This window comes from Rhea americana, unplaced genomic scaffold, assembly GCF_003343005.1.
Source record: "Rhea americana isolate MKP2758 unplaced genomic scaffold, rheAme1 scaffold_187, whole genome shotgun sequence".
NCBI lineage: Eukaryota > Metazoa > Chordata > Aves > Rheiformes > Rheidae > Rhea > Rhea americana.
The window spans coordinates 1,065,922-1,084,461 of NW_028186005.1; the positions used below are offsets into that span (position 1 = coordinate 1,065,922).

The 18,540-nt window shown below is 49.8% G+C and overlaps 2 protein-coding genes across 2 annotated transcripts in view; both read right to left on the reverse strand.

The window, feature by feature from the left end:
- Positions 1 to 13,740, reverse strand: part of LSP1 (lymphocyte specific protein 1) — a 53,494-nt gene extending 39,754 nt beyond the window's left edge. The window contains exon 1 of the mRNA XM_085302163.1: positions 13,583 to 13,740. Within this exon, the coding sequence (XP_085158289.1) occupies positions 13,583 to 13,662 (80 nt within the window). The 5' untranslated portion in view covers positions 13,663 to 13,740. The remainder of the gene's footprint in view (positions 1 to 13,582) is intronic.
- A 923-nt stretch (positions 13,741 to 14,663) lies between these two features.
- Positions 14,664 to 18,540, reverse strand: part of TNNI2 (troponin I2, fast skeletal type) — a 6,768-nt gene continuing 2,891 nt past the window's right edge. Inside the window, exons 3-7 of the mRNA XM_085302195.1 lie at positions 16,901 to 16,942; positions 16,576 to 16,704; positions 15,879 to 15,968; positions 15,558 to 15,734; positions 14,664 to 14,877 (exon numbers count right to left, since the gene is read on the reverse strand). Coding sequence (XP_085158321.1) covers positions 14,779 to 14,877; positions 15,558 to 15,734; positions 15,879 to 15,968; positions 16,576 to 16,698 — 489 coding nt within the window. The 5' untranslated portion in view covers positions 16,699 to 16,704; positions 16,901 to 16,942 and the 3' untranslated portion in view covers positions 14,664 to 14,778. The remainder of the gene's footprint in view (positions 14,878 to 15,557; positions 15,735 to 15,878; positions 15,969 to 16,575; positions 16,705 to 16,900; positions 16,943 to 18,540) is intronic.

Here is an 18,540-nt window from a genome sequence, read left to right on the forward strand (position 1 = left end):
CCTCTCCCCCCTCCCCGTCCTCCCTTCCATTCCCTTTTCCTCCCCTCCCTCCACTATTTCTTTCCACCTTTGCTTCATTTCCCATTCCATAAATTAGGAACAAAGCAACAACTGGGGAGCAGAAACCCAGGCTGGCAGCTTGCGCCCGGAGTAAACGGCAGTCGGTCACTCCCGGTCCTTTCACGTCAGGGGAGGCCTTCCCGCAGGGTCCCTGCCCTAACACCTCCAAAAGGTCCCTACACCCTCACACAGAGGAACTGAGACAGATTAATGGGGAAACGCGAAAGGGGCTGTGTGCCGGAAAACTCCATCAGAGAAAAYTGTTCTCGTGGGATTAAAACAGCAGCGAGACTCTAGGGGAAGGCTCTGGGCTAGAGCCCTGGCAAGCTGCTCCCAAGCCTCCTCCTGACCCACTCAAGTGACTTTGCCTCTCTTGTGCCTCAGTCTCCCCAGCCATCAAATTGAAGGAGAGAGGAAGCATCTGTCTTCTCTTCCCAAAACACCAAGGCTTCAGGAGAGTAAGCAGTGTACAAGTGTCTGATGACAGACTAACACCATTGTCACCTTCTACAATAAAACACCTGGTTGCCATGCAGTTGGACTCAGACAACTGCCCCTGTTACAGGAGCAATCTTAGAAAAACTGCTTTTCCTGTCTTGCATCTCCTGGTCCATGCACTCCTTTTTTTGGAAAGAGCTCTTCCATCTCAGATGCCTGGACTTGTACCCAGCAAATCYGGGCTCTGCCTTATACCTGCATATAAGGGCGCTCATGACATAGCCTGTTCATTTTTTCCCCATGGTAAACAGAAATATTCATCCTGCTGTCTCTCAGCTGTGGGGAGTTACTAAGGGACCATCCTGCTCTAGCACTCATCTTCCTTCTGGCCTCTGTCCTTCTCATCCAATTCACACATTTCCTTTCCTTCCCTCTGCAGAACCACTTTTTGCAGCTCRGTAAGTTGAAAGGGGGAAATGAGGAAGTTGTCTATGAAATACATCAAGAAATCTCAATAAAGAGGAAGTGTATTAAACCCAGATTAGAAGGATGCACCTCCCCTCCCTTCCCCTTCCCTCCTCATTTTGAAACAGTTTATTTACTCTGCAGGTATTTACTAAGCTTCCCCTAAGTGATTAGACATAACAAAAGCCACTAAGCACTGAAACTGAGCCTGATCTGATACTATGGGTTGCTCAGGTGCTGCCTTTTTCTGTTTTCTGTCTCTAAATTCRGAGCTGGCAAGAACATGCAAGAGACTCATCACAGAAGTCTCTGCTACTCAAAGAGAGCATGTCCCAACCATGCAAGCACTCACAGGAGTTACTAGGCTTGCACATGTGAACACTCCCATTGACTTCATCCCGATTGCCCACACTTTTCCAATGAAATCTGCACCTAGAGGCTTTTCTTTTTGGAAGGAATTAGCCCAAACCTGCCAGTGACTCCAATGTCTGACCCAGGCAAGGATTCAAAACAGAGCCCCAGCAGGCAGGGGCATAGCTAACAGCGATGGGCCAGCAGCAACTGGGGCTGAATGAAAACACAGCTTCCCAGTCACAGCCCTCATGTTATAGCTGGAGATGCCACACGAGCCAGAACAGGCTGAGGAGGGGCAGGGAGGAATGCAGCTTCTGCAGCAAGGAGCTTGCTGTTGCAGGGAGGGGAAGGCACACCACTCAGTACAGGAGACAAGATCCTTGACGTAAATGAGCAAAGCAAGCAGCTGTTGATTTACCCAGCAACAGTCTTGCCTTGACACCTGAGATCAGCATCCTCCAGAAAAGTAGTCCCTGTGAAACAAATGAGCTCCTCAAACCCAGTGCTGACCACCACTCAACAATGGGTGCCTTCAAGAAGTGTGGCAGATAAATGCCTCGTTGCATGAGGAAATCTAGGACAAAAAGAAAGGCAGTGGCATGAGCTATCTTAGTGGTCTAGGGTAATAAGATCATTTGGAAAAATGAAAGTGAAATGATCAGGAAAGGGATCCTACATCACAGCAGCAGCTCTGAGAGAGAGAATCCTTGTACTGAACTTTGCCTGGACAGYCCTCCTGCCTTTGAAAGGTGGCTACCTTGCTTGTCCTCTAGGAAAGTTTTCCTGCCCTTCTCACTGGTTTTCATCTTTGCTAGAGACAGATGGTAGATAGGAGGAGAGAACATATCTTTCTTGCAGCATTCAGCAGGGACCTGCAGAGAGGGTGAGCGCAAGACCCAGTCTCTAAACTCACAACCTGCAAGAACAAGGGGAACCTATACTCTGTGACACACATGCAGAGACACTATCCCATCTCAGTAGGCCAGGAGGCATAAAAACTGAGTACTCAAAAGCACAAAGCCAGGGTCTAAGGGACCATGGAGAAACAGCAATGCAAGAGAAATCCCATGCTCTCCACAGAACAGAGTTAACTTCTGTCCTCTCTCTTCCCTGCACGATCCAGATTCAGTCCAAGTCATACATATATTCAAGTACAGAAAGGTTAGCATCAGCTCCACAGCTGCTCATGTATTTTGCAGAAAGAAACTTCATGGCCCCATAAGGGTAGGGGTCCCAAACTTCAAGGTCCCCAAAACAGGTAGAGACAGCAGAGACAAGAAGAAAACAGCRAAGAATTCTTCTCATTTTGGGCTCAATTAGTACTAGAAGCAGCATCACATATCCCTGCAGCCAAACTGCACCCCGAGTRCCAGAGCAGAGATGCCCAAAGTCCTTTTTGTGACTGTACATGGAAGCACACTGCTGGCCAAAGAGCTTCCCAGAGCTCTTCTCAGCAACAGGCAAAGCTACAATGGTGAGACATGCCAGGAAGATGCAACTCAGGGTCCACTGCTGGAGGAAAGAGGGCAGGAGTCCAGAGAGAAAGGTCTACACCAGTTCCCGTTAATTACATAATCACTCTGCTATGTAGGGCCAGTTGCAAAATCAGTTGGAAGCTAAAACGTGGTTTAAGGAAAAAAGCAAAAAAAGTCCTATTGACAAAGTGTAGCCYGAGCTATCTTCTCCAATATTGCTGGGATGCAAGCAATATCAGCCAGGCTCAGTAGCAGCATAAGCCACAAAATCCAGTCACTTTGAGGGCCAGACTTTTATGGGTGCTCCAGCCAGCTGCCAGCACAGTTTCTAGAAGTTCCTGCTCCACAAATCAGTGGTGAGATCCCACTCAGAGAAGATCTCCTTGAAGAAAGAGCCTCATTGCTTCAACATGCACTAGGCAGCCCCATCCCAGTAASGGATGCTTTGAACCAGTCAGAGACCGCATGCCCTGAAACTTCAGCAGAGCTCAGCTCCAGGAGCGCTCCAAAGGATGACAGTAGAGGACGTCTCTCTGTATTTATTTCCTAGCTGATGTGACCCTGTCTCTGCCATCCCAAACACCTTTCTCCCTATCCTGACACATCTCCCTCCACCATATACACAGATGCCTGCACATGAACACAACCTCTTAAGCACTTTCCAAGCCACTTTGGAGCCCCAGTTTGACGAGAAGGGCCATATCAGTTGGCACATAAGCTGTGTAGACAGCCCAGTGTGCAAGTTAGTGTGACAGACATACAGAGTTTGCTCACATCACCTTCATCCCTGGATCCCAGTTCACASAGTCTTTCTTATTCTGCCTGCACTCACTTTTGGGCAGTCTAATTGAACAGCCAAAGATAATCCCAGGGGAAGAGAGAACGCGTCTAGCAACCAAAGCAGCACATTTCATCTCTTTCTCACCAGAAACAGCTATTTACAAGCCCCAGGATTGAGCAACCAGGAGTGCAAGGCTGGGCATCTGTGTGTTAGCTCAGAGTGCCATGATTTAAGGGAAAAAGACAGGAATGGGAGGGACGCTGAATTCTGCCTTTGCTCACTCATGACCTGGCAGCCCTAGCAAGTACTAGAAAATACATCAGCGTGAAGTAGGAGCCATACAGTCACATTAAAGATACCTCCAGAAAGCAAAGTATCCTAGTACTGGTGCAATGAGAGGCCCTCAATACTTAACCTGCAACTGCAGCCACCCCTGTCAAGGCAGCAGAGAAGAAATTGTTTGCAGGGAGAGGAATCCAGCCCTGTCAGTGCTCCTGCAAAACCCTCCTCAGTCCAGGCAGCAAGTCAGAAGGGACATTCTCAAGCCAAAACAAGACCCCAGCGGTGTTTGGAGAGGGGATGTTGTAGGTGGGAGCTGTCTTGGCTGAGCTTTCAACCATCCCACACACTGGGAAGAGCATCAGGACAGCAGGCAAAGGAGCCAACAGGCACTTGTGAAGGGCTCTGTATGGGACAGCATGGTACTGGGCTTGCCCCACAAATGGGCAAGGCACCAGGACAGCCAAGAGACAAGGAGGAATATTAAAGTAGCTGCAAGAAGTTTGGCTTACAGGGAAGAACATGTATAATGTGGGCTGAATCCAAACAGTTAAACACCATGTCATAATAAGTCTAAAGTACTTGGCTCAGGAACAACTATGACTTTGTTCCTATAACATCCGAAGAGACAAAAATGAAAAGGAGAGAAATAGGCATCTAGGAGAAGCAGCCCTCATCTCTTACCCCACAACTATCCACCTCACCTCCCCTTCAGAATGAAGGGGGGTGGGGACTCATCCTGTTCTGGCCCCATGGGGCACTTTATGGTCAGACCCCCAAACCAGAAAGCACAAAAGCAYGTCTCCTAGTGAGGGGCTCTTCCARGGAGATGCAAATCTACCAGCCTTGTAAGAAGACATTTTGCCCCAGCAGAACAAAATGAACGGGAGAGGGGTTGGGGGGGAARGATGAGGAGGCTGAAGGAGAAGAAACCAAGAGGAAGATGCTGAAAGATATGTTAAAGAAAGGGCGGGTGGGGAAAGCAAATAGAGGTGGTGTAAGCATTATCCAGGGCAGCACAGAGGGGCTACTGGAGATCAGAGCCTCTATTGTGCTAGATGCTATACAAACAGGGAGAGATACAGCCAGGGGGGATTGCCATCCAGATTTCACTGCCGGGGGAGCCGAGACAGCATGACTCACCAGAGCCCTAGAGGAGCGCAGCTAGGCAAGTGCTTGGAGCCCGGTTACCCTGACGTGTACCATGTCTATATATTAGGTTAAATCAACAGAGCTGTTGGGAAACAGGCAGGAAGACAAAACAATGTCTGCAGATAAGACACTCCCCCGCAAAGGCAGGGGGGTCACTACAGGACAATAGGAGAACTATTGGCCCTGAGGAGACCAGCTCCATCCCTGAGCTCCGCCTCAAACGTGAGACCAAGCACTAGGGATTTATTCAGCCCAGATAAATAGGCCATAGGCAACTGCTGCCAAGAGTTTGCTCTCACACATGCAGACATCGCCTTAAGTTAAAAAAAGCATGTCTTACAGGACCACAAGGCTCCAGGTAGTGCTGAGGAACAGTTGATATAGATGTAGGATTTTAAATAGACAAGTGAGTGTTTTCCGTTCACTGAGAGGGTTCAGTAGCTCTTTAGTTTAAAGGATGTTGTAGGGATACAGCTTGTGCCAACATTCCCACAACACCCAAAGAGCTACCAGAGTTGAACTGCACTGAATGAGCATAGTCCAAGGTGTAGTGCAGAGCAGGAGGCTTGCACCCTTCAGCCTCCTGGAAAGTACCATATATTAACCACAAGCATTTTTTTTTAATCTCTGGTTTTAGGAGTATTTCACATACCAACAGATCTATTGTAGAAACTTGATAACTTTTGATGTTGAGCCACCTACAGAACCAAGATCACAGGTACTATACAAAAGAGAAGGGGGCAAAAGAGTGGCTGTGCAGGCTGAGGACAAAGCATCGCCTTCCCTGGGAGCAGCCTTCCTTCACTGAGGTTTTCAAAGCTGCTGAACAGATTTGAAACTCAAACTTGCATCAAAATAAACAGGACTGCCTTTGCTTTGGACGGCTGGATTAGATGGACACTGTCCAGCTGAAAACACTTTCAGGCTTGTCCAGTGATTGTAATAAAGGTGTAGCTCCAATACAGGCACTGCCTTGTTTCACCAAGTGGCATCTGTGTGATGTATTTAAGCATCACCCAAAGCCAAGCAATACATTTTGTGGCAAGATAAGCACGTAATCATTTGAACAAAGGCCTCCTGGGACATTCAAGGAACTGCCCAAGCTGCAGCTCTGATGAAAGACTGCCAGGCAGCGAGTGCTTCCTGTCCACATCGCACTTCTGCTCTTCCAGTGTGCTCAGGTCATGCCCACATCACATCGCAGCATAGAGAATCCCTCCAGGCTAGGAGGGCCAAGGCAGCTGTACAGCTGGAGGAAGTACCACTGAACGACACATCAGTCTGCCCAGGCTATACAGGCCAGCTGATCAGCACAACATAGCTTTCCAGGATTAAAATACAACTTCTGCTCGCATTAGCTCATTTGCAGCTGGCTTTGGTAGAACTGCATTGCGTGACAGAGGCTTTCTTAGCAGTCACTAGTCCCTGCCTCACACTGCAGTGCAGATTACTCCAGCTGGGGTCAGAGCTAAAGGAAAAGCAGGAATGCCCAAGCTCAAGGATCTCCTCTAACAACTCACACTTCCAGGCTATGCCTTCACTTCAAGCTTTGCCTTGCCACGTCGAAAGATGTCTTAGCTTAGAGCTTGCCAACGTCCATCCATGCCTCCCTTGCTGAGCTAAGGCAAAGATGGGACTCATTTTGAAAGGACAGGCAAAAGTGTTGTCATATATCCAAAAAGCCTGAAGATCATCACATGCCTCTGCCAAAGGGGACAACAGTGGTTAATACTCCAAATACAGGCCTAATATAAAGTTTAAGAGGAGACTTTCTGCCACTGAGTCCAGAAAACTGGATGGGACCAAGCACAAGGGGCAGCTAATGCTGTATACAAAGATGTCAGCTGGAAAAAAAAAAAAAAAAAAAAAACACTAAGAGGCACATGCCAGCTCAGGGAGGGAAAGAACCTAGCAAAGCAAGGATGTATAGACTCAACATCACATCTTATTCTTCCCTTGGGGACATCTAAGCTAACACATACTGTTGTCAACTCTTGTTACACGAAGTGAAGTGGCAACTGCATTGAGGCACGAGGAAGTTATTATTTGCTAGCAATTTTATTGAGGGAGAACTTGCCCCTCCCAAATGGCTGGCAGTTGCAATTGCTTGGGATCTGTCAATAGTTCACAGTTTGTCAATGTTAAGGGTTCTGGAACAACCTTTCATTGGAAAGGAAACTACATTTGCAGCAGAAAAGCACATGCATGCACATGCACGAAAGAGATCATATTTTCCGTATTGTCTGGCATGGGCTTGATAAAAAGGAGTTGCGCATACTGTCCATTTAGCAGAAAATGCTTAAAGCTGGGAGAGAGGCTTCTTAGTAATACAAAAACAATCCCTAGCAAAGGACGTGTTTCTAAAATGAGCGTATAAGCTAGAAAATCAAGGATCTCCAGCTGATGCAAACTAATAGCTTTACTGAAGCCAGTGTGATAATGCTGGCTTTAACCAACTAAAATAAAACTTGCCCCTACACTTTGGTACAACAGCAGGAGAACTCCAAGTAAACTGTCTTGCACATCTCAAAGCAAGACGATACTCTCAGGTGGCTCCAAGTCTGTAGATCCTCTAGTGCAAGTGGGTCACTGAACAGGCTGATAGCAGAAGTCCAACAACTTGAATTTCCTTCAGTGAACTCTGGTGGGTTTGCTTACATACCTTGCTCTTTCCCCATACAGGCCCTGGAGAGTTATCAGGCAGGTTGGGCTGATATTTCAACTGGCATGAATCAGCTGCTGCTCCAGAGATGAAGCTACCTGGCTTTAACCCATCTCAGACAAAGCTCCTCACCCCGCATGACTCAACACTGAACACTTAACCCTGCTTCCAGTCCCAGCAACTCATCCCAGGAATGATTAACTTAAGGCAACAAATAACAGAATACATTTAGTCCTGGCTTACTGTAGCCTTTCTTGCAGAGGTTAGGACTGCCAACCACCCTGCCTGTGCATTGCACAGGCAACAGTGAAGCCCCCAGAAAGCCTGCTGCAGACCTGCCTATGAGAAAGACAATCCAGAGTGCCGAAACCTGGGATTAAGACACTCCGATGACTGCCTCACACATCTGGTGTGTGTTAGGAGGGATACTCTGGCAAGGAAAACACACCCGGATTCCAACAGTGCTGGTTAACCCATTCATGGCTGAGCCTCCGCAGAGCACCGGCACAGCGGAGACCCCAGCCAAGCATCAGGAGAGGCTGGGTCAAATCTCAGCAGGGCACCATGCTTCCTAGGTGGTATTAGGAATTCAGAGAGCAGTCTGGGTGCCTTAATACAGGTATCAAGTGCAATTTTAGATGCCTTGCATTATTCAAGACACCTGCACAGGGCTGGCAGATATCACATGGGCCGAAGAAGAAATCCATGCTCTTGTGCATGCGATAACCAGTTACATTTGGCAGAGTTCAACCCCCAGACTATGCCAGGCAAGCAGATGCCATAATTCCTCAGCAAGGCTCCACATCACCAGCACACTCAGATAGCCAGGATTGTGCAGGAGGAGCTGGCACTTCCATGACAAAGGAGGGCTGTACTTAAAAAGTGAAATGAAAGCCACAACTCTTTGCAGTGTTACCTGAGAGCCCCTGATGATTACTGCAGACTGTACTTGCAGTGGAGGAGTTAGAATACAGTCACAGGAGCCTAAGAGAGCCCAGATCAAACTGCGGGGGACTCTAGGTATCTCCTTCCTTTGGGCCTAGGCTCCTACCCCCCAAAAAACACAGTAGGACCCACCCACTCCTATCTTCCCAGAAGCAGAGATCAGCTCAATGACCTTCACAGCAAAACATACTCTTTTCCAGAGGAACACACAGTGCTGAGACCTCAGAGCCCCTCTTCTGACAGGTTGTTTGCCCAGCAACATGCTCCAGATGCAAGTCAGCGAAGAGAAGGAGCAGTGTCCTAACAGAGGCAGCAGCCAGTCCGCATGACAGCTTCGCTGGGAAGTGGCCCAACCCGTGGGAGAGCAGTGAGGGAGAAAGCAAGCAAAGCCAGCCAAGCTCAGGAGAGAGCAGAAAGGAACTGACTCTGCCGAACTTGAAACTGGGTGTATGAGTCAGGAGAGCAGAGAGGGTAACTGGGCGGTGCGCACAAGTGAGGATGCGGGCAGAGCTGCAATGAGGCCTTCCTTGGCTGGGTCAGAGCAGAGCCCGGAGTCCCCAGGGCTTGCTGGCAGACGCGCATGCCAACATTAACCACTTCACTGCCAAACAGAACCAGCCTGGAAACTATAGGCACCTGARATTCACTCTGCTGTTCCCATTCCTACAAGGGAAAGGGCACTCAGACTTTGTCAAGGGCCCAACCTCCTCTGAAGCAGCACATAGCCTAAAGCCCAAATGTCTGGGCAGGACACCCAGGACAGGATGATGCAGAACTTGCTTTCCTCCCACTTTCCCAAGCCAGCTGTCTACACACSTCACATCTGAGACCACCTTGGACATGCCCGCAGAGCAGTACTAATCCTATTTCAGTCACAGCAAATGCAGAGACRTTCATTCAGCTAACCCCAGTGGCATGGCTCAGAATAGCCCAGAATTGTCCCCCCATCTGTCCTGACACCAGGAGACCACTCTGTACCAGAGAGGGCTGCTGCTCCCCCTAGACAGCAGCTCTAGGCAAGCAATAAAACCCTGCCATCCCCCAARCTCTGCCTGGACATCGCCGCTTCCCTCATTGCTGCAGGCTTGTTAGCACTGTCCTACAGCTGAGGCTGAGCAGCGCTCGCCCCCTCGCGGGGCGTGGACACTGCGCCTGTGACTCCCCGAGCCCCGGACGGTTTGGCTCCCTGCGTTAGCAGGCCAGGCTCTGCCTGCACCCCCGCTGCGTTACAGCCTTTCTCCAGAAGCACAGGTTCTCCGGCACAGCCTCAGCCAGCCAAAGCAGTTAATCACCTCACCCCAGCAGCAGCACCAGACTGGCAAAAGCCTCCTCACAGTATCCAGCCTGGTCCTTGGGGGGCCCAGCTCTGCCATCACACGCACAGCCCCACAGCAAGGTCTCCTCAAAGTCCAAGGACAAAGGATGCCACAGTGTGGCCAGGCTTCCCCCCAGGAGTTTTAAAACAACTTGTCAAGAGCACATCCTCTTTTCATGACTCCACTTGGCTAGCCTTCCAGCCCTCACAAATTCTTGTGTGGTTAAAGAGAAAAGTAGAAGTCAAAGAGCTGGGCAATCTCCCACTTCCTTTAACATGCACACCTCCCCCTCCAAACCTGTAGCTTTACATTGCAAAACATGTTCAGAGGTAAAACAAGCTAGGATTTTTGTGTGTGTGTGCACCCACAAGGGAAAAGACAGTGAAGGCACCTGACACATCCCTGTTAATAGAGGAAGGTTTTTTATCCCCTTGGCCACTCCCAAAGCACCTATATTCAATCGGAAAGTGCTGAAGCACTGCCAAGGTTCATTAAGTTATCCAGGTGAAATTTCCCTACTTTGATGTACCCAGCTGGGTCAAACTTTGACCAGTCCCTGTGAGCAGGGATCAGCCATCCCTCCATCCCTCCCCTGAGGAATCTCATACCCTGAGGAGTCCAAAGACTCTCTACATATCACTTTTCCCCCAGACAACCTCCTTCCAGCCACGGGTATACTTAGCAACAACAGTCATCTTAGCAAGGACTCTCCAAGTCTCCTCTAACGATCTGGAGAATTTAAGACAGCTGGGGATAGATACAGCAAAGACAAGACCAGGACTTGCTAGCACAGCAAAGCCTTTCCCCAGGCAGTGACCATACATGGGCTGCCAGGGGCTCCCACAGCTCTCAGCATGGGAAGACCCAGCAGGAAGGAGCCTCAGGAAGCTGACTGCATTTGCAAAAAACCCGTTCTCATCTCAGACACCCATAGCAGCAGAAAAACTTGCCTCACAAGCCGCAGTCCCAGTCGGCTGGGAAAATCCCGGAGCAAAGCACAGATAGGCCCTGACACAGGAACATGCACATCCACACCTTCAGTAACTGAGGTCAAGGCTGCCTGAAGCCCCCACTGCTTTACAGACCATGCACTGAATAACAGGGGTACATTAGGTTATCTAGCCCCAGCATAAAGCAGGCTTCCCCTGCACCTCCAGCTCCGGCACAWTGCAGTGGGAGGCCTGGCTTCCCCACCCTAGCCCAAGTTCTTCTCTACATGTTGTTACACCAGCATGAGGTCTTCTTCAGAATGCCCCAATTTATATTGGAGAACAGAGCAAGGTACAGCCAGATTAATTAATATTTCATCGGTACAGTTATACAAATACAAGCTCTTTCGAGTGTAAGCTAATCTTCACATACACCAGRCATAGTTAAATAGATACGGTTTATTGCTTAAGCAAGTCCAGCTCCTTTTCTTTCCTCCGACCATGTCTCCTCAGTGCACATCTACCTTGCCACCAGAGTTCCTCGTAATTTGCTTTCCAGGGAGTTCCTTCATAGGCCTCATTGCTTACACCCCCAACAGTCCTTAAAGTCATGGCAGTGCTCCTTGGAGAGTTTGTCTGTACACAGAGCAGCTTGAAAGCAGCTTTCAGCTTTATCTTCAAGGAGAAAGAACAAAGAGTTGAGCTCGTCACTCTGGCCACTTGGTGAGACAAGGTAGCCCTAAACAGCAAGCAGCTACTTGCTTCCTCCATTTTGAGAGTGCAAGTCGCAAGAGCCTGCAGATGCTTAAGCAATGCAAGCAAAAGGAGATGCTTAGAGCCGCACATGGAATTGTTACACAGGTTAGGAGAGAAAGCAGTTCTCTGTGCTTTAAAAAAGAAAGAACTTTTCCTTCCCCCCTTTTTTTCCCTCCATTAAGCTTTGAATTTCATTAAAATTTTAAGATTCAGCTAGGGAAAAGGGGATGTACAACCCTTCCRTGAATATTCATACACACACACACTTTTTAAACAAGTGTCAAAAGGCTGTAGGAGTTAGACTGCTATATATTCCTCCAGACACCTTCTGTTTGTCTGAAGCTCTAGCCAGAAACAAAAAAAAAAAAGGAAAAGCCTGACCCTGCTTCACCAGCAACCACTGCTTAGTCACCCTGATGGAGCAGACATACCTGCACACACCACAGCAAGAGGTGAATGGGAAAGCTCCACCACCCTAAGACACACCCAGCATCCACTCCCACAGAAGTCAAATTGGGGTTGTTTTTACACCCCAARGCACCTGCAAGGCAAATCCAGCCCTACTGGACCTTTCTCAGGCTGCAGCAAGGCCTGGAAACTCCATAAGACATACACACACAGAAATCAGCACACTCCCCCCAACAGCAGAGACATTCATGCACTGAGCCTTCACCACTTTTTGAAGCCTCCAGTCAAGTCCTCAGCCCAAGCTAATTGCTGTCAGGTGTCAGCCAAAAAACTTACTTCAACTATTAGTGATGGGAGATGATATATCTTTCTCCTCTCCATGTCACTCAAGATTTTTTTTCCATAAACATGAWCAGCATCAGCTTTCAGCAGCCTTGGGGTGAAATGCTAATGCAAGCTTTGAAGCTAGAGGCAAAAGTCAGGCAACCCCCCAAGCTCCCTGAATGCTCAGTTTGAATCCATCTGAATCCAGATCTAAATACTTCAGTGTGGTACCTCAGCTGAGCTTATCTTTGTCTTCCTCTACTAGCTGACACACAGACAACTGCAATTTGGTCTCTGCTACAGGTCTTTTTTCTTTTAACCCCCACGGAAAGCTGCCTGCTTTGGAGCTGTCAGAGAAAGGTTTATGATCTCTGTGGATAAAGGAACAAAGCAAATCAGGCAAAAAGATGTATAAACCTATAAAAGGCAGCAAGTAGTCTGAAAATTTTCCAGTTTAATCCATTTAGAGTAGATGCAGGAAGAGTTCAGACCCCTGGAAGAGCATTACCTCCTCATCACATCCCACCACCGCATCGGCGAGGCGTTAGCCTCCAGTTTTGCAAATGCCCCAAGAGAGTGGCAAAAATGGCAGATTTGCTCACTTTGCCTGGAAGCTAAAGGGGTTTGGGCATCTGCAATACCCTTCCCACCAAAGTCACCTACCACAGAAAGGACACCTATTTCACAAGGGCCTGCTGACACTTGCTGTTCCAAACCCCCTTTCCAGTCTCATTTAGCAGCCACTCTGTCGGTCCTGCCCTGCTCAGAGCTATCAACAGGAGAAGGGTGAAATCGCATGGAAAGCCCATGTCCCCCAGAGGCTACGGTGGGATATCCCCAGGATTGCTTCAAGAAGAGGCAGTTGATCTGCACCCACTTGTCTTAAAGACGGGGATGATTTCAGCTGTGGCAGTGGCACCCGACAGCAGATCTGGACCTCAGAGCTAGACCCTTTGCTGACCTTAGCTCATAACRGAGCCAAGATCTTCCTCCCAGTCCCACCCTCGAGGGCTTTGGAGGTCAGAGGAGATAAGAAATTTATCAAGTCTAAGCCTCTCCCAATCTGGAAGGCTTGTCAAAAGCATCCAATGATTTTCTATATTTTGGTCTCGTGAATCAGCTCCGTTTTGGCCTTGCATCTTCYTCCTCCACCACCATCCCTAATTTCCCAGCCTCCCAGTTTCCCTGGGAGCCCCTGTAGGAAGGCAGGCGTGGCGGTGGGCTCCCCCAGGCCTCACCTCTCACTCTCCACGGGGGACTCATCCTCCACTCGATCCACGCCTTCTGCGCCCGTTTGGCACCCCTCCGAGTCCGACATTTTGTCTCCTCGGCGGCAGCCTAGGCAGGCAGCTCTGCCGGGGAGCGGGACGGGGACAGGGCGCAAGGGCACGCACGCTGCTGCCTCGCTCTTCCTGTGCTCGGCAGAAGTGAGCTATGCCGGAAACCTCATGGGCTGAGGGTTTGGGGGGGGATGGGAAGGAGGCTTTCTTTTTTGGATTATTTTGAGGTTTTGCCTCTGCTGACAGCCTCAAAATCAGGAAGTGTCGCTCTGGGGCAGTGAGCTACCTCCCTTTCCCCCCCAGCACTCATGGCACAGGCAGCTGCAAGCCACGGGGTGCTGACACTCCTGGGTAACAAGCTAGCCATGGCCTGGAGGTTGTCCCAGTTTCACACCTTGCCTGTCAACACCATGGCTGGCCCAGCCCATTCCTCTTCAGATATTTGGCACATGCCACCTCTTTCTGGTCCTGCAGCCTCAGAGTGGGGTCTGCTCTGCCAGCTCCCACCCTGGTTTCCTTGCACCCCCAGCCCAGGCTGTGTAAAGGTGGCAACGGCAGGGGCAGCTGCCTGTGCTGAGGCCCACAAGGGATAGCGAGAGCAGTTCAGGTCCTAGCCTGAAGATGGTGGGGGCAAAGGAGCCGCTGGTTCTTTGCCACAGGAGAGTAACAAGGACCAGGGCCAGCTGCGCAGCGTGGCTGGCCTGAGCTGGTATGAGGACTGCAACAACAGCCTCCAGCCACTACGGGGACAGCAAGCTGGTCCCTGCTACAGGCTGGGGAGGAAGAGGATGGAGCAGCCACAATCAGCCCTGCTGAGGCAGAAGAGGAAGTAGAAGGAGCTACAGCTGCTGATGACAAGAACGCACAGCCTTACCCATTTCCTTCCTGTGGCAAATAGTTCCTCAACATCCCCTATTTTTGTTTGCCCCCAGGGAGCATCGTACGGGATGGATGAGTCCCCGTGTTGGGGGCTGGCAGCTCAGAGACCCTCACAGGGTGYAAGACAGACATGGCCAGGCTGACCCCAGCCCTACTCCACCACCAAAGCTTTATTTACACCATCACTTTCCCACTGCGGCTTTTACAAAACCGGAGAGAAACAGGGGAAAGGCGGGAGCTGCGAGTGCCGAGCAACCGCCTTTGGAGGGGGGTGCTTAGGACTCGCCAGCCTCAAACATCTTCTTCCTGCCCTCCATGCCAGACTTCTCCTCGATGTTCTTCCTCCAGTCACCCACATCACGAAGGTCCTTTTCCTGGGGACAGAGGCATGCATGGCAGGGCAGTCAGCAGTGCTGCATGGCCTCACTCCCCGCTGTCCCCCAGCCCACTGCCCCACCCTCCTGGCAGCTAGTGGATCCCATTGATCTGAAGACCTCCCTGAGATTTAAATGATGCCTTTGGGCTGCCATTACATGGGGAAGTGAATTTTTGCCCTTAATGTACTTTTTGCATCATTTGTAGAGCTTTCCTCCCTGCTGAACTGCCTTTGGAGAGAAATCTCCAAATCCTGAGGGAGCAGAACCCCAGCTCAGGGTCTCCAGTGCTCTAGCCTGAGCTTTCCAGCTCTGCTCATCCCAGTGCTCACCCCATGATCTACAGCAAGAACCAGGATGGTTCAGAACAGAGCATTACACTGCTGCGGGCAGCAGGGCAATGCCCTTTGCGCATCCAGCCGTGGAAACCTCATGGCAAACATCAGTAAAGATTTCCTTTGGAAAACACTGCATCAGTGCAAGGAGCCCAGTTCCACCCCTGCTGTATATTTTTAGGGCTACACCCTATTTTTTCAGCACTGTGAGAGGTGGAGAAGAAAATATTATAGTCAGGAATAGAAACTTTAGAGGTAGAGTCACTCTCAGGCCTGTCTATCACACAGGGTCCCCAAAAGCAGGAGCCAGTCACTGTGTTGGTGTATGGGAGAGGGAAGGGGTACCTTCTCAGTGTCCTCCTTCTTGACTTGCTTCAGGTTGGCACGGAGGTCCATGCAGACCTTGTGCTTGGAGCCCAGCAGGGCACGCAACATAGCGTCAGCGGACATGCGCACCCTACGCAGAGGTGGCCGCTTAAACTTGCCCCTGAGGTCAAACAGCTTCTGGTTCAAGTCTTCCAGCTGCAGGGAGGAAATTGAAAGCAAGAGAAGGGTTTGTCAGCTTCAGGAGATGGACTATGTGCCAGCAAGTGGTCTGAGGAAGAACTAAGCACAAGCTGGAGACTCCTCTGAGGAAGATGAGAGATCACTCTGCAGGAAACCCACCTCCTTGGTAGTCTTCTGTAACTTCACCTCTGTGTCATACCTTTCTTCATCCACTGAATCTATCTTGGCATGAAGCTTTTTGCACAGTTCCTGGGAGGAAAAGCAGAGGAGGGTTGAGTACTAGGACCCACATATGTGATTCCTCTCCCCTGACCACTTCCTTCTTCTCTACTCTGAAAGACCCCCACCCAGAAGACTAGTGAAGGATCAGTCCATCAGTCAAGACTGACTGGTCCCAGATAGGGGAGAGTGGCTTTGCAGGCCAGTTCCTGCTCGCTGTTTCACCAGCTCCATGGAACTTCTGCCTCAACATGTCACTGGAAATGCAGCTTTCCTACCAGCTAGCCCCCTCTCTTTCAGGCAAACCCCAGCTGGACACTCAAGCCGGCTCCATGATATCCATCTAGGAGGGGGCATGTCATCAGGCAGCCAAGAAAAGAGGCCATGGCCTTGGCACTGCAGATGAAATGCTCCACAGAAGCTGTAAGTTGCCTTTCTGGCCCTGCACTGCCAACTGCCCCCTGAAATGTTTTGGGGGTGCTAGTCCCCCTGCATCTTCCCTGTTTCTGCCTCCATGGTGGAGGGKGGTACCCAGAGATGGGCCAAGATGGGAGGGAAGACGTAGATCCACTAGGCTGACTGGTAAGGGCAAATCCTTTCTGCTCCAGCACAGTCAAAGGATTAAATAAATCGTTACCTGAAGCTCTTGCATGGATCCCGGGAGCGACAGAGGAGGACAATGCTCTGCCAGGTAGTTCTGCTTTTCCGTCTCTTTAGCAGCTGCTTCCCTTTCTATTTCAGTGGCAGCAAGCTGGAGCATAGCACTCTGGAAGGCAGCAGCAGGAGGTCAGCGAGGGATCGAGGCGAGGGCAGAGGGAGGGAGATGTGGCAGACCCCAGCTGGAGAGACAGCTCGGACAGTGAGGAGCTCCCTGCCTCCGCAATACCAGCATCTCCAAGCAAGGAGGACCAGAGGGAACACAAGTCCAACACACCTCAGCCCGTCCCAGCAATGCCACCTACCTTCAGGTGCTGCCGACGGGCAGTGGCTGCCCTCCTCTTTTTCTGCAAGTAGGAGGAAAGAGAGAAAAACAGGTTATTGTGTGTCCATTCCCCCCTCATTTTACCTCTCCGTATAAACCTCTCCATTTAGGACCTATATTACTTCCAAGGAGCTGGCTTCAACAGGGAAGCACACGTTGACACACAGTTGGTCCCCAAACCAGCTGCACTCCAAAAAGAGGCTCCCCACTGAACCCAGCTTTGAGCATCTTAAACCCCACAAACTAGGCCTCAGGCAAAAATAATGAAATTAAAGTTGCATATCAAAGAGAGCTCTAAACCTGGCTTCTTGGGATTTTTGAAGCTTTTTAGCCCTTTCTTGAACTTCTTTACTCAGAAGTATGTTTTCCTCTCCATTCAAGCTAACTGGCCCCAATGCCCCTGGATACTAGGGAGCTGTGGGATTTCTTTCTGAGAGATTGATGGCATACCCAAGTGAGAAAAGCCAAACAGAGTAATACATGAAGGCTCTGTAATTTGTGGGGCTGGAAAGACCTAGAGCAGGGCCTGTTCTGGCCAGTCAAACGGGGAGAGACAGAGGACAGCAAGGCTGCAGCTGCAGGACAAAAGCCAGCTCCATCTTCCCTGAGATGCCCACTGAGAAATACACTCCATTCTCCATTTCTCTGAATCATCACAGTCTGGGGMGTGCGGCAGAATTAGACTGCCTTTTTGCACCCATGATGTGTTGGAACAGCAGCAACAGGTCTCCTGGTTACAGAAGAAGGTACAACCTTGATTTGTCACTGCATTGCAGCTGTTTCCTGAGCATTTTGCCCAGAAAGCAGAGCAAGCCTGAGTGTGGTCAGGGCAGGGGAAATACACTCTGATATCTGGTACGCAGTTGTGGGGGAGAAGAAAGCAGTGTTTGGGTGTGAGTTTATGCTAGATACAGGAGGAAGTGGATAAGGATCTATAGAGTGCAGCGCAACAAAATCTGACATGTTTTGCATATACAGATGGTGGTATGGCCTTCCTGACAGAGGTGGAGGACTCTGCAGAGAAAAGGCATCCATTCCAGAGATGCAATGCAACACTAACTGCATTAACTGGCAGGATTCTGCTTGTATGAGTCTGGGTTTGGACCACCAGGTTGGATCCCTTGAGCACTCTCGGCCCAGCTCTTATCCTCCATCTCAAAAATAGTACTTTAGCAAACAGTGCCCTCCTGGCCTTCTTTGGGGGCACTGGGTTTCATGGGGATTCAAAGCATCTGTTGGACATCCGGTTTATGTTGTGGAGTTTCTGGGCTTCCCTGAAATACCCTTGTCTCTAGGTGAGATGAAGCCCTACTTTGTGTTGTTTTAGACATCTAGTGAGATGCCAGCTAAAGATGGAGGATTGAACAACTGGCTAAGAGGAGATCTGGAGTGACGCTAGCAGTATTAGCACCTGGTCTTGGTTGCTATGTCTTCTGCATTGACTAGAGGGGAGTTTGGGTCTGCTACTGATTCAGAGACAGCTCAATCTGCACAAAACTCTCCTCTGTTTGAAGATTTGCCTTACATGACTGTCTCCCACCAGTGGTATGATTTCACACACCACAGAAAATAAATTGGACTCAGCAGAACAAACACAGAAGTCTATACTTTTTTTTTTTT